The 24,917-nt window shown below is 41.0% G+C and overlaps 2 protein-coding genes and 1 long non-coding RNA gene across 3 annotated transcripts; 1 reads left to right on the top strand and 2 right to left on the bottom strand.

Moving 5' to 3' along the window:
* Nucleotides 1–1,775, bottom strand: LOC103713417 (expansin-A8-like). Its single transcript, XM_008800339.5, has 3 exons — nucleotides 1,544–1,775; nucleotides 1,118–1,430; nucleotides 1–721 (listed from the first exon to the last, which is right to left on the bottom strand). The coding sequence occupies exons 1-3, from the start codon at nucleotides 1,677–1,679 to the stop codon at nucleotides 418–420; spliced, it is 753 nt and encodes a 250-aa protein (XP_008798561.4). The 5' UTR covers nucleotides 1,680–1,775; the 3' UTR covers nucleotides 1–417.
* A 12,806-nt stretch (nucleotides 1,776–14,581) lies between these two features.
* Nucleotides 14,582–18,382, bottom strand: LOC113463121 (uncharacterized). The gene is made up of 2 exons (XR_003386842.4): nucleotides 18,261–18,382; nucleotides 14,582–14,806 (listed from the first exon to the last, which is right to left on the bottom strand). It is a non-coding gene; the product is annotated as an uncharacterized LOC113463121 (long non-coding RNA).
* A 5,360-nt stretch (nucleotides 18,383–23,742) lies between these two features.
* On the top strand, nucleotides 23,743–24,560 carry LOC103713416 (non-specific lipid-transfer protein 1-like). Its single transcript, XM_008800338.6, has 2 exons — nucleotides 23,743–24,176; nucleotides 24,337–24,560. Exons 1-2 carry the CDS (start codon nucleotides 23,830–23,832, stop codon nucleotides 24,344–24,346), a joined length of 357 nt encoding a protein of 118 aa, XP_008798560.1. The 5' UTR covers nucleotides 23,743–23,829; the 3' UTR covers nucleotides 24,347–24,560.
* Nucleotides 24,561–24,917: the final 357 nt, after the last annotated feature.

The following is a 24,917-nucleotide window of genomic DNA, read 5'->3' as shown; positions in this document are numbered from 1 at the left end:
TAACAAAACTCCGTAATACTTATAGAGCACTTTGTTACACGCATGTGGCCTGGAATAGCATCCTCACGAAAGTACAAGAGCTTAGTCCCCACAGACATCTTTAATCCATTTGATAATGACCGAGGGGGCTACCCAACAAACAAGACCACCCAACTTCCCTATCCCTGCAATCCCGGCCTTTGGCATCTTTCCAAAAGGAAATCTTATAGGCACTGAAAACAAATTCACATCTATCTTATCTATCCATATACCGAATAGCGGGCGTTGCGGGTGCTCAGTGAAAGCTACCACAGCATAGCCAAATTAACCTACTTATCTATACAGTAGGCTCCTTCCTTCCCCTCCTAACCCAATAGTAAAAGCCAATACAAATAGTGCAAGAAGTATTGATAACTAGGCTAGCAAGTCCTGCTCTCCTTAGAATTGGCCCCCTTCGAAGGTCTGGCCGAATTGCCACCCGGCGGGCACAGCATTATAGCTGGTGACGGTCCTCCCGTCGCTCGTAGTGACTCGGAAGGAGAGGCTCTGTCCGTTGAGGTATGCATTGCTTTGCCAGTTCTGTCCCCAGTTCCGTGACATCGCCTGCCAGCCAGTCTTCGATCCCTTGATGGACACAGCATGCACGTCGCCAGCACCCGCAACATTCGAGATCAAGACCAAATTGAAGTAAGAGTGACCGTTAATGGTGAATCTAATCCCACCCTTCTTCACACATGGCACCCTGCAGGAGGATATCATGAACATGGTTAGAGATCACTCATTGCATGCCGCAAGAAAGAGTAGAACGGAAAATATTTGGTGGATCACGAACAAATTATATTAGACAGCATATCTCCTTCATTAACATGACATCAGTTGATATCATAAAAACTATTCAACTATAATAATATTTTATAAACCCAGCTAATTAATGCCATGCTGTTGACAAAGGCATGACACGTTAGACATTGCTCGAGTAGATGCCAAAATGGTGCAACTGGCTCCAGCCAACAGTCATGGGGTCAAGCCTAGCTACGAACCCACCACCAGATGACCAAACTTGGTCCTGACCCAGACACAGAAACCAAGACAAGTCGGTTCATTTCAGAACTCACGGGCTATTCAACGCAAGGCTCACCTTCTGAAGGACACGGGCACGATCCCGGCACGGTACTGAGCGATCCGGAGGAAGGCAGGCTCGGCCAAGTCGAAGTGCTGGAGAGGGGGGTTGCACCACCCTCCATTGTCGTTGGCGAGGGCATTGTTCGGAGGGCAGAAGTTGGTGGCAGTGACCACAATGGTCCCCGGCAGGCACCACCTGGGGTCGTCGTTGCACCTCAGCTCGTAGCACGACCCGCAGCTGAGGCCATCCTTGAAGAGCGCCGTGCTAAGGGCTGCAGTGTTCGTGCCATAACCTTGGCTATAGAGGTTGCCATAGCCACAAGCACCTCCTATAAAGACATGGAACACTCACTTCCCATTAGAATGATTTGCTAACCATATTTATCTCGTCATTTTCACTAGTGATCAATATTCGTGCGAATATGTAGGCCTAATTAATTACCCATCGTTCCCGACGCGTCGCCGCCACCGTAGAACGTCGCATGAGCGCTCTCCCAACCGGAGTCCCCGACGGTCCTGCGCACAAGGAGGGAGAGGGAAGAGAGGAGGAGGAAGAGAGACCACCTTGGGACTGCCATTGGAGAGGCTTTGCTAGATTGGAGCTAAGAGAAAAGGGAAAGGAAAAGGTGGGGTTCGAGAGTGCGTACGGTTATGCTTGTAAAGGGGAATGGGGAGGGGGGGGTCGTATTTATAGAAGAGGGTGGGATGGGGGGCGTCGCCTAAATTTCTTTGAATATGGCGATAAGTTGGCTTTTCTCACGTCCGAGCCTGCAGGGCTTGATATGGATTGCAGCAAACAACAAATGAAACGCACATGACCGGTTCCGGGTGAGGGCGAATCGGCCACATGCGCCTTGCAACCGTTTCTCCCCGTGTCACCTTCCAAGTTATGCCACATTAATACGTGTATTTTAGATTAACTAATTAACGTGATGCTGCTCCATTTTACAATAACTAGGCTTAATTAAGCCTTAAAAAAAAAAGGGAAAAAGAAGTCATCCTTGGCCATTCACTGCTGTCGTCGAGAACTTCCCCTATGCACATAACATACAGTCTCTAGGAATGGAGTTACAATTCCACAAAAAAAAAAAAAGGAGACCAAAAAAAAAAGTGGGTTCATCTTATAGCGTCATAGCTTATTTCATGGAGCATCAATGAATGCAAAGAGATTGAATGCTTTGCTCAATCACCTATGATTGGCTAATGGGCGAGGCATGGGTGATTGAATTTGATTGGACTAACAAATTATAAGAAACAAATTATAATGGATCTTGACTTCCTTTTTGGGTGTTTATGACTCGTATCTTATCTATATTTTCTCAATTGATCATTTAACACTATGCTTGCGGAGTTAACTTAGTGTTAAAAAGTGCCATGATGCTCGCTGAAAGTAGTATCTCAACAATCTCACTCCGTCCGTGACTAGTCATCTCCGGTGCGGCAGTTACAATAAAAGCATGACATGAAGATTATGCAAAGAAATGCACGTCTATGTCTATGCTTTTTTAGATAAATATTTATATTAAAAAAAAGATGCATAAATTCTGTGAGCATTCAAACGTATGGATTAAATTGATAAGTAGAGTTAACATATCTTGGGCGGATCTATAAACCTGAAACTATCTCAATTAACATCTCAATTAATAATAGGATGTCAATGTTTCAGGACCAGATTGGATTCGCCGAATCCACATAGACAACGAAATCTCATGGCACTTTTTCCTTTACATAAGAATAGGAAATATAATCCATTAAGTTTCACTAATGAAACAGACAAGCCTAATGGATTCCCTTCTTTTTTATCTTTACCTTTCATTGAGTAAAGCCTTACATTCATCTACTGGAAAAACTTTGTGGTGGGATTCACATGAAGGAGTTGGTCAGAGTTGCAACGTGGTAAGATGACCTGTATCGAAAATCACGCCTCCCTTGCTCCCCCGCGTGACGCGGGCTATCGTGAACTCCGCGGATAAACAGTAGGGATGACCTCAACTTAAATGTGTGAGCCATACCCTCAAATTCTAGAGCAGGTGATAGTTTTGCCTCTTCTCGTTCACGTTAAAAAGAAGTTACGATAAAATATTATGGAACTTCATCAAAAAAAATTCAAGGGATTAATATTGGAAGCAAAAAGATAGATGAGAGGTGCAACCACTAGACCATAGTTATATGTCATTCCATGAAAAGCATTTTTTGTTTATATCATTAATAAGCTAGTTGCTAGAGCTGCAACTACATTAGATACGGATTAAATGCCTATACGTCCATATCCATATTTAGTTTGTTTGGTAAATACAAATATTAATTGGATGCAAAAATTCATATCTACATTTTGTTTTAAATACATATGGATACAAATCGGATTCTCAAGATATAGATATAAATATGACTATAAATTAAATAGTTAAAATTTATAACCACAAAATCAAAGATAATACTAAGTAATAATAAATCAAGTTATATATTTCTTTTAAAAATTTATAAGTACCATATAAAATTAAATAAAATTATAAATAGAATTGATTATTTGGATGCATAAGGTTAGTTGTCTATCCATTTTTTTAATGAATAAAAATACAGATACAAATATTAATTGCATGCTCAAATTCTATACATATTTAAATAAATTTGAATATAAAAATAAATCCGAATGGATCAATTTTCAGTTCTACTTGTTGCACACTTGTTGCTGCCTTGATCCCACCCAAACCTTCACCCATGGCACAGACTCTTTTTTTTTTTTCCGCCTTGTTCATTACACATGGAATCATTTTGAAATGTTCTTAAGTGGGTGATATTTGGGACATACGCGATACGATAGCTTCTCTTGGAGAACCTAAGGTACATAATTAATACAATAAAAGGGAATTTGTTAGTCGCATTCACCCCACACATTGGTCAAGCTTACCCGTTTCCTTTGTGCAAACTTATGACTTGGTTAGCCGTGCTCTGCTCCTTGTTTTCCCACCCTTGCCTCCAGAGGCAACGTTTGGGACCGTCGTGGGTGCAGAGTTCGCTGAGTTACACAGCTTGCAATGCACCATCAGGTTCACCCAACCAAAAATTTACACAAGCTGTCTTTCTCAAAACAATTTTCATAAATAGAAAGAGAGATTTTTTGCCACAATTTTTATATGTCGGGTAGCACAGCGGAAGGTCTCTGATCAGAGATGCTGAATATATCCATATCAGGGGATTAAATCCCTCTGAGAATCCTCCCACATAACATGTGGATTTTATCCATCAACAACTGTCAGCGGCGTGCCAAATGGCACAAGGATCCACCGGAAAGGACCATGTGGTGGCCCCTAGTTAACATGGGTTCGACCTTCCCAATAAAACACTCGAGATCACCAGCTTTTTGTAGGATGTGGCAAGAAGACAGGGCAAGTGCAAGTAGGCAGATGTTGCCCCCATGGCTAGATTTCACAATCCATTGGCATTTATCTCAGGGGCCTCTGTGCTTGCCATGTTCCCCCATGTGGTGGTGGGCCTTGCCATGATCTTAGGCTACGAATCTTGCTTGGAATTTGTAACGTGATAGGCCCAACACTTGGCTTGACACGCCCACTTGCACTGTTCTAATTGTGGCGTCTCATTACATTGGTGGTTGTTTCTCTTATTATTTTTTAAAAAAAGTTATTTATAGATAAAGCAACAAGATTCTTCAAATTACTAAAAATCTCTTAGTCTTTGTTTCCTTCTAAAGGCTAAATGTTTCTTCGAAATCTGAATTCTTCTTCACAATTAAACTAGTGCAAAAAGTAATTACTTCTAAATTGTCCGCATGTCTCTGATTATTCGTTCGTTATGTACGACTAATCTAATTTACCAACATGAGTAGCAGACGAGCAGCATGTTCTGATAATGATGTACTACACTCTTTGCTATTGTCTATATTGTCCCCCGGTGTTTGCTTTCCTTAATTATAAGATACCTTAATTATACCGTAATAAGATACTTCTCTCCCACGTAAAGAAGGCTCCCAAAAAAAGCCGCAAACTTTAAAGAAACAGATCAAGACCGCTTTCACAGTACATGCTCTGCGCGCATGAACTTGCAGTCGGCAACTATGTATGCAAATAGTTTGGATTGGGTTAATATAAGTCCAGGATAAGATTTTTGGAGTAGAATTTAAACTCAACAGGATCTGGGTATGGAGTCCGGCCCTTTTTTCTGCTGCAGCGACTATTCTAACTATGTTTCTTGAAGCTTTTCTTAAAAATATTAAGGAGAAGTCAACTGGAGATAACAGTGTGGTGGCCCGGTCCACTGGACCAGCCCATCACTAAGATATCCCCAGGCCATAAAGAAAAGAAATGAAGAATCCAAGCACGTGCCTAACTAAGGAAGATGCCTGATGAGAGTCTTTTTTTCTCAACAACTCCCAATGCGAGTTGGACTCCTAGAGGCCGCCGAAGGCAGGGAACCTTGAACCTCTACCACTCTATTTAAAGGCTCGTTTGGTTCGCGGGAAGCATTTTCTCTCTTAGGAATATGATTCCTGGAAAACAAATTCCTAGGAAGAGGATGCCTAGGAAAGTACTTTTAGCATGTTTGGTTGACCATGGGAAAGTGACAAATTTTCAAAGTGCTTATATTTGGTTGGCCATCCACTTTCCCAAGAAAGTTATGTATAATTCCTATTATACCCTTAATAAAAATTAGGTCTTTAATGCCTCTTTAATGCCTCTTTAATGCTTCTTTAATGCTGAAGGATTTTTTTGAGAAAAAAATAGAAATAGAGTGATTCCCGCCTCATGGAAAAGTAACTTTCCCATATTTCTCATGGAAAAAACTTTTCCATGAAATGTGGGAATCATATTCCAGGGAATACAACTTTCCTATCTCCTTTGAAGGATCTGGGTTTGGTTGTCACTTTCTCATTGTCAACCAAACATGCCAAAAGTACTTTCCTAGGCATCCTCTTCTTAGAAATCTGCTTCTCAGGAATCATATTCCTAAGAGAAAAAATACTTCCCGCGAACCAAACGAGCCCAAAGCTAAAAAGTGAGGAGAGAGAGAGAGAGAGGCAAAACATGAAGAAAAATAAGGGATGGGTAAAATGAAAAGAAGAATAATAGGTGGGAGGTTTAATCAGCTGGTTAAAACTATTTCTCTTTCCCCCTAAAATATCTTTAACCATGGTTACCTGGTTAGGGAAAATTGATCGGCTAAGTTTAACTAGCCAAAAAGTTGAGGTATTTGACTAGTTAAATGGATAACTGCCACTTAACTGCTGGTTGTTGAATAATTAAATGCAACCTTAGTTAGCAAGTTATGGTCAAGTCCAGTGTGATTAATTAGGTAGTTATTATGAAAGAAAAGTGTCAAATAGAAAATTACCAAGCACAGAATTATATACACAGACTAAATATAAAATAGACTTATTATTTGCGGCACGCAGACTCCTCATACCCATGCGACATCAGTTGATTTCGTGCATGAATTTAAACAGATCACTAAATAAGGCACACAAACTCTCTATAATTTGTGGCGCAATAGAGCATCAATACCAAAGACCAACAACACTATCCACAAAGGCAACAAGACAAATCACATGAAAATCACAATAATTTTAACCTATATGTAAGAGTTTCAAATTTTAATCAACAATATATTACGAGCATTAACTTTGATTGGCACATTTCAATTCCATAAAATAAGATGTTGAAGTAAAAGAAATGCTCAAACTGAATAAAAATAAGTTGACAATAAACAGTTCTATAATCCATAACATTTCATATGCAAATCAGATTTTATCTTATAAATGCATAATATAAATTATTAATGACATAGCCAGGTAAAGCACATCGAAGGAATGGGAAAGGATAGGGTGTCATAAATATCTACTTATAACTCTTACTCCTCTTGTAAACCAACCACTAATAGTTTCTAAATGAGCTTAAATAACTCGCAATTAAGTTCTAACAAGAGCATCATTTAAAATTATATTCAATAAAAAGCATCCAAAGTTGCCTATTCTAACTCAAACTAACTAGTCGTACCACTTTACAGCATTATCTCTCCTCACTGCAATCCTTAATTAAGGCTTCCTATCATTCAATAGTAACTCCATCACCCCCAAACAATCCCTAGACCCAAGCAATCAATGCATGCGTTGAAAAGACTAATCCTATTATTACTACCAACATGTCATGTCTAGAAACAAAGAAAGTTCGCTATGACAAGTTCGCCTAGAATTAAATATTTTACTTCAGTTAAATATGAGAGTACTTCACATATAGGCTTTGCATTCATAAAAGATTGGGTTTAAAATTCTGTCCAGCGTGGGTAAGAAATTTCCTAATTTAACCTTTATGTAAACTACCCTACAAAGTAGCTACACCAAAATAAGTATGAAATAATCCCTTAAAAGAGAATTAAATATTTATATTTTCCATATTTGAAGTTCTATATTTTTCATAAATAAATACAAAAAAATCATGGTGAAAATCAAACTCTAAAGCCAACCAAGACAAAGATTCATCGAATAAATTGAACGTAACCCTTTTTTCCTAAATAAATTCGAAAAAAAAATCTCCTCAATATATTACGAAACAGTGCATATCTCAATCAAGGAAGCCCTTTACATGATTTTCTTCTTCCAAGAACCAAGATTTTGTTCTTTTCCTTGAACTCTTTCCAACCCTTGTTCCCTTTTCATTCTTTCTTTCTTTTTTGATAGCCGCGCATCTCTCTATTTTCTTTCCAGCGTAACGGGATTTCCTATTACACCGAGTAATGGGGTTTCATAAGATTTCTCTGAATCTAAAAATTCATGTTAACCTGCTATAACCTTCTAGAGCAGGTCTACACAGCAGGCCCAGCTTCAAAAACGTATAGCTCAAATCATTTTAAGTCAGATATGCCAAAATTAATGACCATTTCGAATCTCTAAAGTCTTCTTTCATATAAATTGATTTTACTCAAAATTTCCATATATTTTTCAAGTTATGGTTCATCAAAGCTTGTTACATTCAATTCTCAACATGTATTACTACTCTTCAAGTTCTAGTTTAACACCACGAATTCTCAGCGAACTTACCCAACATAAAAAGTAAATATATTTATATAAAAAGTATATAAATAAAATAAAATATTAAGTTTAGAAATGTAGTGAATATTCTGTTAAATCAGCACAAAGGCCATTATAAACTCAATACTGAAAGAAAGCAAGAATCTAGTTTTTAAAGCTTTTTGGTGGCATGAACATTGGATGCAGTGCAGATGGTGGTGCAACTACAACCACGCTCCAAAGCTGTGAGTCGCTTCCCACCTAATTAATATGTGGCAGTGAGGCGCTTTTGATGTGTGGCTATTTACATTTTCCTAGTATTCAACGAGTCATATAAAAAGTTTAGGATCCATTACTGCCTTGAGAGGAATCTTACTCCTTCAGCCCTACATCACACATTGAAGTGTCTGCAGTTTGATAGGCACAGTAAAGGCAATAATATGATCAAATGTCACAGGCTAAACTGTTCTGCTTCAGCTTGAAAGGAGTCAACTCGGTCGTCGCTCTGAGTCGCGGACCGAGTCGGGGAATAAGCCGGGTTCGAGTGGGGCCAGCTCTTCAACGGGCCAGGCTGAAGGGCCCAAGCGGGAGACTTTATTTCGTGCCGGAGGGCCGGGCCCAAGCCCTCTGAGGCGGTCGAGAGCTCCTGTGGGAGGCCGGGCCCAGCTCGGTGGGGGGCAGCGACCACCAACGGTGCTCTCGAGGAGGTCGGAGGGTCTCCGACGCTAGAGGAGCCGGAGCTCGCCTCCGCCTCAGTCAGCGGCACGCAATCGGCCCCCTAGGGTGGACCCGGAGCTCCGTGGAGTAGGGGGGTGCTTCGTGCTGGAGGTGGGGCGACGCTCGGGCGGAAGACGACGCGGACAACCTCGGTAGCGGCGGTGGACTTGGCGGAGCTGGGGCCGGTGGCGACGACTGGTGCATCCTTGGAGCAGGTAGTGGGGGATCGAGGGATGGAGGTCGATCCTGTTGCTGGCTTGGTGGGAACGACTGCAGGGGAAATTGGGGAAGACCCTGTTGGCAGAGCGTGCCATTTGGCACGGGCCAACAGTGACCCTAACCTTGCGGCCAACCTCTTTCAGGGGGGGAGTTCAAGGATGATGGTAGCTTCTTGGGTGTCGGAGACCTGTTGGGAGATGCCAAGGAGTCTGGTTCTGTGGCTGTGGCTCAGGCAGACAACAAGGGGAAGCACAAGCAGGTTGTGTTCCAACTGATGGCCTCTGTCAAGGGGGTGAGTTCCGAGGTCTTCGTGAGGGAAGAGCAGCTGGATGTTGAGGCAGCCTGTAGTAGTGGCCCCGGGGAAGTGGGCCACGTCAATTTGTCGGGTGATTTATGAAGATTCTCTTATGGAATTGTCGTGGAGCGGGGAAACCGTCTTTTACCCCGGCATTTCGTAGGTTGGTGCACCATTACAGTCCTGATATTTGTGTCCTTCTCGAGACCCGGTTATCCGGAAGGAGCCTTGAGAAGGCAAGGAGGGCAGTGCCGAGAGGGTGGGGTTTCTACGCAGTAGAATCTCAGGGGCTATCCGGCGGTATCATTGTCACTTGGGCTCAGGGGTGTTGTCAATTGGATATATTCAATGTCTGTAACCAAGAGGTAATCATGGTTATCTCGGAAGGGAATAGAAGTCCGTGGGTCTTGGCAGCGGTGTAGCAAGCACAGAGTATAGGATGAGGCGGATCTTGTGGGTGGAGGCCACTCAGTTGATTAGTCAGGGATATCCAATGTTGTTGGCAGGTGATTTTAACTGCATAGTTGACCCTCAGGAGAAGATGGGGGGAAGCCTTTTTCTTGTGAGAGGAAAATTAAGGAGTTCCAGGACTTCCTTATGATGAATGGTTTGGTTGACTTGGGTTTTTCTGGCCCAAAGTTCACATGGTGTAATAATCAGCAGGGACAGGCCAGAGTATGGGAGCGGCTAGATAGAGCCTGTGCTACTGCTGGGTGGATCCAATGTTTTTCGGATTACCAGGTCAGTCATCTGCCTAGGATTGCATCGGACCACTGCCCACTATTGGTGAGCACTGATGCACCTGTACTAGCCCGCTCCCCTTTCAGGTTCGAGAAGATCTGGCTCAGTTATTCTCGATCCTGGGAGATAGTGTGGGAGGCTTGGAGGGTACCTGTTAGGGGAGATGCTATGTACCGAGTATCTCGTAGACTGGAGATGACGAGGAGACGGCTTCGGAGGTGGAACCGTGAGGAGGTGGGGAACATCTTTAGGAGGGTGGAGGACCTAGAGGGGGCGATCACGAGGCTACAGCTTCAGGAGGCCCAGGGAGGGGGCTTATCGGAGGAGGAGGTGGGGGAGCTTAGATCTCACTTGGCACTGCATAACTCTTTGCTTAGACAGCATGAGATATTTTGGAGACAGAAGTCTAGAATACAGTGGATATTGGAGGGAGATCGGAACACCAGATATTTTCATCAAGCGACAGTTATCAGGAGGCACCAGAACAGGGTCAGAGCCATCAGGGGTGAGGATGGGCAGGTGACGGAGGATCCCATTTAGATTAGTCGGATTGTGGAGAGCTTTTTTAGGACTCGGTGGACCGAGCAGTTAGGGGGTGGGAGCTCAGAGGACATACCGGCGCCTTTGGTCGGGGTGTCGAAGGAGGAGACTGCAGCGTTGATCAGGCCGGTATTGGAGAGGGAGGTTAGGGAGGCGGTCTGGTCCCTTGAGGGGGATAAGGCTCCGGGGCCAGATGGTTTTTCTCCGTTATTTTTTCAGAGGTACTGAATGATAGTCGGACATGATGTGACGGCGGCCATACAGCAGTTCTTTGGTACATCTGCGATGCCTACTGAGTGGCAGTGGACCTTTATCACATTGATACCGAAACGGCAGGACGCCACGGAGCCAGGCCATTTTCGTCCGATTAGCCTGTGCACGACCTTGTACAAGGCGACGGCGAAGATACTTGCTGTTAGGTTGAGGGAGATTCTTCCGAGGTTGATCAGTCCGGAGCAGGGTACTTTTCTGAGAGGGCAGAGTATTTCAGATAATGTGATGATTGCCCAGGAGTTTATGTTCGATCTGCATAGAGCTCCGATGAGGAGGAGTTTGATGGGGATCAAGCTCGATATGGAGAGGGCCTACGACAGGATGAGTTGGGATTTTCTGCAGCGATCCATGCAGGGGTTTGGCTTTCTCGAGATATGGATTAGCTGGGTTATGGGATGTGTGAGGGCTCCCTCACATGGTGAATGGCTCGCCATCCCCTTTTTTTGAGTCTGCCGGAGGACTTCGACAGGGATGCCCCCTCTCACCACTTTTGTTTATTATGTGTGCGGATGCGTTGTCTAGAGCTCTCAGACAGGCGATGGTCACTCAGGAGATGGAGGTTTATAGATCGGCGGAGGGAGCTCCTTCATTGTCTCACCTTCTTTTTGCCGATGATTGTTTATTGCTTGCCCGGGCTACGAGGTGGACCGCGGAGGTCCTTCGCAGGATCCTTTGCCACTATTGCGAGGTTTCAAGACAGAGTTAATCTGGGGAAGTCTAATGTATGTTTTAGCCCGAGGATCAGGCCGGCAGTGAGGAACTCTATCTTGGAGATTTTGGGGGTGGGTGAGCAGGAGGGTATGTTGAGGTACTTGGGGGTTCCGATCTCTGACCAGCGGCTGCGGAGCAGGGACTGCTCATCACTCGAGCTCAGTATCAGACACAGACTGGAGGGATGGCATATGCATACTCTTTCCATGATGGGGAGGATCACATTGGTTCGGTCAGTTCTTTCTTCGATTCCCATCTATCTATTGTCCAATTCCTTTATTCCGGTGTCTCTTGTGAGGACCCTTGAGCAGACTTTTAGAAACTTTATATGGGGAAGGAGCAGGGGCAGAGGTGGTGTCCACTTGGTGGCATGGGAGGTGGTGTGTCAGCCGATCATGTTCGGTGGGTTGGGGGTGCTGTCTCTGATGGCTAGGCGGGAGGCTTTAGCGGCTCGACATGCAGCGAGGTTTGTGCTAGAGCCTGACAGCATGTGGTCCTCGTTGATGAGGGCCAAATATGGAGCTCTGATATCTGGAGTGCGTGGAGGCCGCTTCCATTCTCAGGTGTGGAGGGAGATGTGTGCTAGGGCTGCGTTGGTGCTACCAGAGATGAGATGGGCCATTGGAGATGGGCGGTCTATAGATGTTTTGGAGGACAGGTGGGTGACTGAGCAGCCGATCAGCCGTCTTCCAACCTTGGTGGACTCGGCGAGGATCGCTGGATTTAGGGTTAGTGATTTGATGGACCCAGAGGGGGGCTGCTGGAGGGAGGGATTGATTCGGGAGGTGTTTGGAGAACAGCTGGCAGTGATGATCATGGACCTTCCGATTCCTATGCAGGAGGTGCCAGATAGGTTAGTCTGGTGGCCGACGGGCCGAGCGCAGGTGCGAGCCAGGGATCTCCACACTTTGACCAGTAGGGTGTCAGACCGGCAGATTGAGGGCAGATGGATATGGCGGTTACGGTGTCATCCGCGGGTGGCGCTCTTCCTCTGGAAGGTGGCATGGGGATGCCTACCGACCAGGGGTATGCTAGCCGGACGGGGCATGCGGATTTCTCAGTGCTGTGATCGGTGTTCAGGTATCGAGGAGACCATTGACCATGTTCTATTGCAGTGTCCCAGGGCTAGAGAGATATGGAGCAGGTCTCCTGTTCTGTTACCCCATTCGATGGAGTCGGTTCAGGATCTGATGCACGTGTTGAGAGCCTCTATGCGGAGCCCTTGTTCTGTTGAGGCGGGCATCATGATGGCACACTTGACTTATCATATTTGGCTGGATAGGAATGCTGGTCTATTTAAGGGTAGGAGGTGGTCCTCGAGGATGGTGGTGGATCGAGCTATGCTACATGCAGGGGAGATTACCGCGGCTACTGCGTGGTTCACTTCTGGGATGGCTAGGGACATCTGGGGTACTCTTTCCGCTGCTACAGCGCCCAGGTTCGCCCTTGTTTCTTGGGTACCCCCACCCCTTGGTCATCTCAAGGTGAATTTTGATGGTAGTCGGTCGGTGGATGGTGTCTCTGGAGGTGTGGGATTTGTGATCAGAGACGGAAGGGGCAGATTGATAGCCGCTAGTGGCCGTCGCATACCAGGGCTTACCGTTGTTGGAGCAGAGCTGAGGGCTGCTTGGGAGGGCTTATCCTACGCGAGGAGGGTCCTCGGCGCCGTCCGGGTGCATCTCGAGGAAGACTCTTCGGTGGTGATCGATTGGATCCAGGGGGTGGACAGGTTCGGTGACGGTCATCCACTCATTCATAAGACTAGGAGACTGGTTCAGGAGATGGGTGACTCTCATGCTACACATGTGTACCGGGAGGCGAACAGAGCTACTGACTGGGTCGCCTCCTACGTTGCCAGGCACTCCGGAGAGTTTCTTTGGACATCAGCAGCTGATAGTCCCATTTCGTTGTTCTCTTTACTTTCTTTTGATATGGCTGGATGTACTCAAGTTAGAGTTATATGAACTACCGTTTTTACCAAAAAAAAAAAAAAGGACTCCAAGCCTGTGTTAATGTCTTTTCTCGCATCATGCCTCCTGCCAAATGAAAAGACTGATCCATACGATTTAACGGCCTTGTTGGCCTATTAGAATCATAGTTCCAAGAACTGGGAAACACCACAACAAAAACTGTTATAGCGGCATTTTCAAATACCATTATTTTGCTCGTATCCACTGAGCTATGACTTATATTATTAATACATAAAAATAATTTATTTAACTTATTAACATGTATTTATATCATTAAATAATTATTTTGCATACATTTTAATATTTCATATTTTAATCATTATCTTATTTTTTTATTTTTTACAAAAATAAAAAATAAATTTACTTTATTTTATTTTTATGATATTTTCAAAGTTTTATTGTTAAAATATTTAAAAATTAACTTTATGTGTCACTATATTCATATATAATTTTTTGCAAACTCTTTAAGAATAATTAGTTCATAATTATTTTTATTCATGCTATAATAAAAAATAATAATAATTTTGATTAAAAAATATTAATATTTTTATATCATATTTTTTATCTTAAATAATAATTTATTTTTAATATTCTAACGTAAGTTCGATCGAAATAGTGATCTAAGAAGATATGCAAATTTGTTGTAAATATTTTCAATGCATAAAGGTTCCAAATATGAGGGATTCGACGGCCACCACAAAGTGTACAATAAGGTATTTGATGGCTTTAGTGTTACCAAACTCAAGCTCTGTAAAAAAATTAACAATTTAAGATTTAGGGGCAAGCTTCCAAAATCCTACAAATTATAGTATTATTTACTGGCATATTAGTTAAATAGCATAATAGCAGTTCCAGTTTCCAACACTTCAAATTATATGCCATAGAATACAAATTTATAGTGGTATTTAAAATAAACTACCACTAACAAAAAAATATTTATTGGAATATAGTGGCATTTATACAATAATGGCGCAAAAAAAGATTTTTAATGGTATATAATAAGAAATGCCACAAGCAATTTTGCCACCAAAAGTAATTCTTATTGTCGCGAAATGATACAAAGATATTGAGCTCATGATCAGATTCATATTAGGTAGCTCTGCTTTTGTGGCACTCCTATCCCCTCTTGTGAAGCTACAGACTTCTCTGTGTATCAGCCTTTCATTTTGCTGGTGGGTTGGACTTGTTTAGTTGGATTTTCTCCAGCTAGTCTTCTTCAATCTTAAGGATACATCTCCAAATTTCAGAAAAAAAGTTCAAGAAAATCTGAGAAAAATTCCCCATGCCAAATCATTCCAGAGACCCATCATTTGCCTAGTTTAATTCTAAGGGCCTCAGGAACCTCCTCATTAAGCCTCTTGACCCTCTCTCTTTTGTGCTATGTTATCTTTTCAAACAAACTAACAAAATTAAGAATTTGATTGTATGGAACACAATAATTATCTAGTAAAGCATAAAGTTAAATAGTGTCCCAGATTAATCACTTATATTATAACCCAAAAATTATACAAGAATAGAATAACATAGGTGATTGTCGTGTATAGGTCCTTTGGTGCTTAGTATCTTTTATAACAACCCAAAATGGTTGCCATCCTATTAGTGTAAACCTCCAAAAATGGACCACATAATCTAGAATTCAATGAACCATGTCCTGGGATGTATTAGTAGCTTATCACCATCATAGAAAACTTCTTGTCAAGATGAGCATTAAGTGCTAAGATCTTTTGAACCAACAAGTAAACCTAATATTGTTAGTACAATGAATCCACTATAGCTTTAATATCTAAAGTTCCACTTACAATACAAATAATTACCAGACTTAAATAAATTAAAGCAAGAAACATCAATCTCCAAACTTACAATCTAAACTACTCTCATTATAATTAGAGCAAACCCACTTCTTTGTCCATGTTTCTAATCATCATATATATAACATGACCAAAAATTTAAGCAAGAAATTACACCGAAAAAAAAGGACCGGAGCATTTTCCTTACTCATCTGCCCAGCAACCAGAGGTTTTGGATTTCAATCTTGGATGTTGCATCCATAGGTATTGGGATCTAGGTTATCACAATGCGGGTGGGGGCCTCCCATATTTTCTCTCTTTCTCACAAAAAATAGAAATCAAAACACAAAGAAACAAATAGGGAAGGTAAAAACAAAAAATAAATGAATCTAACTGTAGTGGCTTTTTTCTCCATTTATTGCTCTCTTATTGCTTTTCTTTTAATAGTCTTGCTTGTTTTTTATTTCCTTACCTCATCAGATAGAATGCCAACTTTATTGTATGCTATACTAACATGTTAAATTTTTTGTCTTTAGCCCTCATCTAACATAAACAATTATTTATTTTTGTTTCTGTCATTAATCTATCAATAACTAAAACAATAGCCTCAAGGGATGACTTATAAGATATCTGTTACATCAATGAGTGTTCCGTGCTTTACCTCTTCTTATAAACAAATTCATCGCCGGTCGCATTTTTAATGAAATAAAATAACGCATCAAATAGTGAAAAATCAATTGATACTAGCATCTCAAATTAAATAAAATGGCAATATTTAAAATCAAATAAAGTCTATTTTCTTATATACCTCAATCCTACATTGAAATGCTGAATCATTCCGGTAGTAAAATGTTAAATGATAATTAGCAACTAAAATGCAAGAGAAAAATTTAGGTAATCCAATAAAAATTCCAACAAGCAACAGAGAATGCACTAGGACACACCATTTAATTTATTGAACAAAATATAGTTCAATACCTTGCTAAAATATTTCCTAGTAACCACAAGGTTTTCCTGAACTATGAATGTCTATGTTGGCCCTGCTTAAAGAAGAGCAATACTGCCAATTGAAACATTAATTGAAAATTTTACGCAATGTACCAACCAATCAGTCGAAATAATTCATGATTTAAGCAACAAAAATCAACTACCAAAAACATTCCCCACTAAAAGCAACATTCTATTATGAGTAGGGGGAAATCCATCATATTGCAATCTACACAAAGAAAAAAAAAACATAGAGAAAAAAGAAGCTCAATAACATATGACTGAATATTCCCTACTGGCATTTTTAGTGGATAATCAAGGATAAAAACAGTTAAAGAGACCACCCACTACCAGAATAGTAAAAAAAATGTTTTCATGAGGATAAATTTTGAATAATTCAGTTCGTTAGCATTAGTCCTATGCACAAACACTCGGGCTCCCATGCCACAAAACAAATTTTTCAATCAATGAGCCCGATAAGGTAACAGTTGTTTCGAACATTAAGAATTGGTTTGAATAATTTAACCATTACTCCCTCCTTACAATAGAATCATTTCTCCATGTTTAGGTTGGACCAAGAAATGACTGCGATTTTCATCCATGATGTCGATTTTCATATAGGAAGTATTTGATGTAGGCATGGCTGGTGGAACATAGTGATAAATCAAAACAATAAAATAATTTTATTCAGAGCACTGAGCCCAAAATATATGCAAATATACTCGCTGCAGTAAGCCCTGAACTTTAGGAGGTGGGAGTTTTTCCTTTCCCCTCAATTGTAAAGTGAGAAAATTATACGGGAGAGAGCTGTCTGTTCAAAAAGGCATGCCCCATAATATGCTAAACCTCCCTAAGTGGTCACAAATTGAGGAAGCAATATTATTTGTTCGCAACAGGCTATCGGAATCCCAAGGCAAAATTATTTTTTGATTCTACTAAAAGTGCATACTACAGTTATCATCCTTTCCCTAAATACAATTATAATTCCTCCTTGAGAAAACCTAAGTTTACATTCCAAAATCTCTCACACATGTAACCCAAAATTCCATACCCACCCAATACCAAGATGTGAAATTAGGTCCAAATGTGTAATCCATTTATTGAATGCTTGCTATCTGCTAGCCTCAACATATACAGATCTCTCTACACCAGGAAAAAGATCTTGAGACTGTCTTAAAAAGTTAAAAACAAAAACCCTTGCAGTGGCATGTGAAGCTTTTTTTTTTGTCCAGTACATGAGATAAAGATCAGTCACCAGTTAGATCTTTAACATTTCCTACACCCCTAGCCTCATAATTCTTGGTGCTTTCTAGACAATTGTCCCTTGGATGAAGCTGCGCATATCTCATCCTCATTGCCTTAGGATACTAATCTGTGTTCATATTATTTAAATGGCATCTCATTCCTTCTAAAACTTCTCATTAACTATTCTCTACAAAGGGTTGTCGGTATAAAAAGAAAAATGGAGAGCACTATAATTCCTATGTTAAACAGGGTGGCATTTTGCCTCCCACTTTCATTTAAATTAAAAAAAAAAAATCCTCTGCTAAACAATCAAAGAAACACAAGAAGGAAAGACCAAATTAAACTAGATAATCCAGATTATCTTGAAGGATAGAGCATCAAATGACTTCCATATACACCAAAAGGCATCATGCATCAAGATCCCCCCAAAACCCTAAAAAACAAACAACAACTCTACCCTGTTAAAAACGAACCACTAAATACCGCATTCATATAGCATGGATGGCACCAAAATTCAAATTAGGGTTTCACCCTCTCCGCATTAGGGACTAGACATCATATAAGACGATAAAGACAGGAAAGATCTAAACCCTAATAGCCAAGAGAGAAGGATATAGTTTTCGGAGTACAAGAAAAGGAGGAAAGGAGGAACGAACCTGGGGCTTCGGGCCTGTCAAGAAACACCTCCCCAGCGGAGGCCATGGCGAGGTGGTGGTCGCCGGCGTCGCCGGACTAGGCTAGGAGCGGCGCGTGGGAAGGGTAGCAGGGCGAAGGCGCCGCGAGCGTCCTCGTCGGGCTCCCCCCGCCGGAGATCATGGGGTAGGGCCGTGGCGGGGATCGCCACTTGAAACCAAATACCGTTCCGCTCGTGAATAAAATATGGTCAAGTGCGGACATTTACATAAACTTCATCTGCGGATAAATAAATCCGCATATAAACGTTATATGAGGACATCCATACCCGTTTCCTCGTCGATGAACCCATACAAAGCGCTCGCAGTTTTCGTGCGGAGGTAGGTCGGCATAAAAAGTATACGCGGACGTCCGCATTTGAGGTAGAAGTGACGCTTATATATGTATACATAACAAGTACCTAAGACTAAAATCTTGTTGATCTGCAACAAGGGGGGTTTCTTGTAATGATTAACTTCGACGTTACGTTTGCAGGTATTATGTTGGAACCAGGCCTGGCAAGCAGAGGTTCGAACTTGCAATCACATATATTAAAGGATGTTTATGCAATACTTAATTATAGTAATAAAGCCTGATGGTTTTTGACCATCTTCTTCTACAAAAGTGAAAAACAAAGTTACAGTCAAATGGAGTTGCATATAAACTTACTTGGCTTAATCTAAATTTCTAGCTACTTCTCATTCATGGCTATGGGTTTAGCATTTGAGAAGAACTCAAGCAAAGAATAATAACAGTGATTGGGAAAGAATTTCCAAATATTTGGAAAGAATTAAGATATATAGTAACTTAATACAAAATCCAAGAGCGTAGCATATTTGATGTTAATTATCTTTTATTTATCTTTTCTTTTATTGGTGCTGGTTCAAAATATTGCTTGGGTCTGGATGATAGGAGTTCATCTTAGAGTTGCTTTATTTATGTGGAAATTAGCCTGGCACCGACTATCATGTAGAGTTGTATTATATTAGCATAGTTGTCATGTACCAAGCCATTGTGATATGTGTGCAAATGTCGAGGAGTCCTTATCTCATATAATACTTCAATGTCTTGTAGCATCTCAAGTTTAGCGGCAAGCCCCACTCCGGTCTCATCTTTTTTTGTTGATGATTTTCTACACACTATCAGAGAGAGATGTTTTAGTAACGGTAGAATGGAGGAAGCAATTTTGATTTGTTATATTACTTATGGTATCTAGTTGGCTAGGAATGATCATATCTTCCAATATATGAGGCAAAGTGCTATTTTAATTCTATTAAAAGCCTCATTCCAAGCTCTTGAATTTCTTCAAGTGACTGTTGCAAAGGAATCTTTGATGATAGGGACAATCGATGGCTCTCCCTATGCAATTTCTATGTCCTCATAGTTAAGTTACATTTCTTGAGGGCCACCATTCTCATGTTACCTCAAGGACAATTTTGATGGGAGTGCGGTGGAGAAAGGTGCTTTTGGCAGAGCAGGCTTATTATATAAAATGGCAGTGGTGTACTACTAGCTGTAGGTGGTGTTAAAATTTTTGATACTACAATTCTAATGACGGAGTTACGTGCAGCTTGAGAAGGTTTGAATTACGCTATATACACATTAAGAGCTTCAAATATTTATTTAGAAGAAGACTCTATGATAGGTATTAGATACTTTTTTGATCCACCTCCTACTGATAGAAGACTTCATCCACTTTTACAGAGTTGTTAGTCAATGATGTGCTTACCGCTATCAATTGAGATTTTGCATATTTATAGAGAAATTAACAGTGTAGCTGATTGGATAACATTTTATGTGGCAAACCAAATGGGATCTTCATTATGGGTTTCATCGGCAAATCCTCCTACTCAACTTTTTGATATTTTATTTTTTGATTCCTACGGATGCATTTATACTTGCTTAATTAAAATCATCCAAGTTACTATAAAAAAAGTATATTTATTTATTATAGAGATAAACATGGAAGAGGCATGAACTAAAAAGCAATAGAAAATATGCCACCAGCAGCATAGAGCATTATTAAATATTTGTGATTTGTATTATGTTTTTTGAACCAACCTAGGTAATTTACAAATAAATCACAGTATTTATTTCACTCTCACACAGCACGCGCAACAAACAATACGAGGGAGGACAAGGCTCACGAGAAGCATTTTAATTTTGTACAGCCCAACAAGACGTGGAACTGGGTTGGAAAAGTTGTTAGCCCAAGATGGTCGCCACCATAAGGCCTGTTCATGGGCTGGACGGGCTCAGGCTGAAGGTTTGGGGTTTAGACCCGTTAGGTCGGGCCGGGTCCAAAATATAGACCCGTTTAATAATAGGACTTGAGGATTAAAACCTGATTCAAACCCAGATCGATCTGATTTTTATATATATATTATTTATTTACATTTGATGTGTTTGATATTTGTGATTGATACGTGAAAGTGAACTTACTAGGATAATAATAAGTCCACATCTTTCCTTCAACTCCCCTACGTTCCACGTGAAGCCTTGTGTCCGGCGATCATAAGCCCACAGCATCTACGTCCCACGTGACTGACACAGAGGACGAGGCAAAATCCGGACCGTATGATGTCAGAGATCATGCAGCCGCGCGTCGCGCTCGAGAGCCGAACGGCGTCGGCCAGGCCGGTTCGGGTGCATTGAATGGGTTGACAGGGACCTATCAGGTTAGTTTAGGAGGTCGCTGCCATCGCATTAAATGGGTGCAGTTGGGTCGGCGTCGGTCTTTCCCTTGGCATTTAATAAAACCTCTCCCGCAGGGTGGGTTGGTGAGGTGAGGGCGAGATATTTTCCAAGGCAAACAGGCCCTTTTTTTTTTTTTCTTCTGTTTGCCAAGGCAAACAGGCCTCCAATAAATTCCCATTTGGCCGGATTGCCGCCCGGTGAAAGCTTCGTTTGAGCCTCTCTCTTCCCCATCTTTTTTTTCTTTTCTTTTCTTTTTTTTTTTTAGCTACTCATTCATGTAAGCCCAACATAAGTACACCAGCTATGTCACGTAAAGGGAAAGACAACAAAGTAAAAAGAGCATCTGAAGCAGACGTCCAAAAAAAATTCCCAAAATACTGGGCCACGAAAGAGACGATCCAGTCTGCGGCCCTATTCGCCTCCCTAAACACATGGTCTGCCTGAAATCCGCTCATCAGTTGAGCCATCCGGCGGATCTTCCGAATAAGGGGGTGACCATCATCATACCTGTCCGCTCCCTGGATCCAGTCGATCACTACCGCAGAGTCTCCTTCAAGGTGCACCCGCTCGACGCCAAGTACCTGTCTAGCGTAGGATAAATCCTTCCATCTTTGTCTTTTTGGTTAGTGGTTTCCTACCAATAGCTGAATTACCTTCTTTGTTGCTCGGTAAACTAAAAAAATTTATCTAAACCAGGGCTGCTGATATTTTTTTTTATACCACCTTTTTTTCTTTTGGCTTGATTGACTGTACCTATTTAAAAACTATCTGAAATGCTGAATTTTTTAAACAAAGAAAAATTAAAAACTATCTGAAATGCCGAATTTTTTTAAAAAAGAAAAATTCTCGGTGAACGATCCACCGGACAACAGTCGTAACTCGTTCTTTTCTATCCATTTCCTTATGGAAGGTATCGATGGCAACTGAAACCTCGAAGTATGGTTAATGGCAACCGACTTTAGTTTTCATTATCATTCAGTGAAGAAGATATCATATGAAAAATCTACTTAATTATATATTCTAAAATAAAAGTTCAGATTTATATTACTCTAATTTTTCAGAATGACAAGTGTTTAGTGATCTCTCAACGGTTTAGTCCTAAATTTCGTTGGTGTGTTTATGTATATATATTAAATATGTAAAATATGCATCAGATATTTATTTAAATTTGTGATTCAAGGGACAAAATTTAAGATAATTATTTAAAATATACATTATTATGCAAAATAAAAAAATAATTATTTTGCAAAGCCAAAAGCTAGATGATTTTCCTATACAATCACTTCACAACTGATGGCTAACCAAGCAATGTTCATTATAATAAAAGATAATTTTTGTTGGATCTCCACCGGCCTATTCATCGAGAAATTAATGATACCTACCATATGTATGCTGTCTGAATGGATTTGAGTCCTTTCATGTCCCCACAATGTCCAATACTCCAAGTCTAACCTAACCTAACTATTAGGATGAGCAAACTGAACGAAAGCAACAATGGGATGATAAGGTAGGTTGAACTTTTTGTGATTTGCAAGATTAAAGGTATAAACGTATAACTTCAACAACCAAACAAGCAAGAAAAAAGAAATGATCGCAATAGGATTCCTGAAGATGGGTCCTTTGGCCACACTTAGCCAATCAGGCATAGCTATTTTGGAGGCATGCGGTTTCTGTATTTATAATAATGCTATAACAACATGACCGTCTTTGCCTAAAGAAGAAAATTCTCTCCTAGCAATACCTAATTTAAGGGCGTTGGAAAACTTAACCATGATCAAAAGTAGAAACAAAGGCATTTATGATGGCATATCTAACTAAGTTCAATAACTGAAATTTGGACTTGAAGATAAATTACTTTGGACAAGAGTAGCATGAATTTCTTCAACTAGGGTCTAGTTGTTGCGGAATTTGCTCGACCATGCTATGCTTGGGATTATCTGTGCTTGTTGCACTCTTTCTTTGTATTTCCATTTATTTCTTTCAATCAAATCATTCAATCTTTGTGCAAGCAAACTTCATGAGCAATGAAGTCCTGTGGTCAATCAAACAAACTAAAATTATTTTTTTAAATATTATATTTTTAAAAATCAATTTTGTAGAAAAGATATTTTTGTAAGAAAATTTTTTCTTCATGGTTTTCAGATCTACAACTAGAGATTCTAGATTTTTTTTTTCTAATTTTTTATTCATTATGCACTTGTTTTAATACCAAGTTCATGGTGTAACTCCTATTTTTATTTAATTTTTTTTTTGTCAAGGCTTTCCATTGCAATCAAATAGCGTTCCCTAACAAATTTTAAATATTTTTAATGTTCATGGAGCAGTGGCCAAATTAAGACTTTTTCAGTAAAACAACACCCTCAATCTGTACAAAAAGGAAAAAGAGAAAAAAAGATTTAATGTTCCCTATTTCCGGTAGCTATTATAATTTCATGCCGTAGTTTTTTTTTATAGAAAAAAACTATTACAATTTCATACCATAGTCATATTAATTTGATCGTCGGAACTCTATGACTTAACCAAGCCTTAAGTTCAATGACCTCGACAATTCAAGAACAGATATGGTCCAAGAATATTAATAGGCACCTAACTTGAAGCCCATATCACTGCATTCTCATAATTTTTCACAGTAGATCATTTTCTCCCCTCTTTCCCAAGAACTAACCAGCCACCATCCGGTCCCAGTTCCCAACAACCCCTCTTCACTCCCCGCCATTTTTGGTGCACTCCCTCCCCACCTTCACGCCTATATAACCCCACCTGCGCTTCCATCCTGCCCACCAGTTTCAAAGCCTTCGAGTAACTCTATTTTGAGAAAGAAATTACGAGAGCTGAGAGCTCTTACACTACTAAGCCATGGCTCGCTCCAGTGCTCCGCTCGTTTTGGTTGCGCTTCTAGCGGTGATGCTGGTGGCCGGGCCACGCATGGCGGATGCCATCACCTGCGGTCAGGTGGTGTCTTTCTTGACGCCATGCATTGCCTACGCCCGCAATGGCGGGCCGATCCCCGCTGGTTGTTGTAGTGGTGTGAAAGGGCTCGTTGCGGCGGCGAAGAGCACCCCTGACCGCCAGACCGCCTGCAGCTGTCTGAAGAGAGCTGCCGCGAGTATCTCCGGCCTCAACACTGGTCTCATTGCTGGAGTTCCCGCCAAGTGTGGCGTTCGCATCCCCTACTCCATTAGCCCCTCCACTGATTGCTCTAAGTAAGCATCCAAGCCATCAGTAACCATGGTCTGAATTCACGAAATGATTATTATAAATGAATTTGAATATACAAATATGTCATGAATGTTTTCCGTTAGGTTATATTTAGAGGTTTATGGAGGGAGTAACCTTTTTTTTTATTTATTTATTTGCTCTCAGGGTGAAATGAGCTTGCTCTTTGCTTGCTAAGTAGAAGATGCTGGATATGAGACCGATAAGAATAAGGTGGAAGCTGTTAGAGGCTGTGCTTACAGTGTGAGAGCAGTCCGCCATCAGCTCTTCTTACCTTCTGTCTTCATGCATTGTTGTGAACGCCCGTAGTTGTTGAGATTGCTTTTTTGTAGCACTGTTATCATCTATGAATGTTGCTGTATCCTTGTTTACTCCCTCTTATTATTAGAGTTGCATGCTTTGAATGACTGATGTGAAAGCAATTAAAGCAGGTTCTGAGTGGTTTGGCTGTTCATGGCTGGTCAGAGTAACAATTTCATGTGTGCCAGGTCGTCTTAAAATAATCGTGCCATCACCTACCCACTGCAGAGGTTTTAAATCCAAGGACAGGGACGTAAAGTTGATGGCGTAATTGCATCAGGTAGATCAGATTTGGCACATAGTCTCGTTAAACTTTTTAAAGAATGAGCTTGTGGTAGCGCAAAAAAATAATTAAGGCAATCATGGAATGTCGTCTGAAGGATTTTGACGTATTAGTTCTCTTTTCTCGTTCCGACTCCAGCATGTTC

Source organism: Phoenix dactylifera, chromosome 8, assembly GCF_051530095.1.
Source record: "Phoenix dactylifera cultivar Ajwa chromosome 8, Ajwa_hap1_PhDact_Kaust_v1.1, whole genome shotgun sequence".
NCBI classification, from domain to species: domain Eukaryota; kingdom Viridiplantae; phylum Streptophyta; class Magnoliopsida; order Arecales; family Arecaceae; genus Phoenix; species Phoenix dactylifera.
This window is presented reverse-complemented; position numbering and strand designations above follow the sequence as displayed.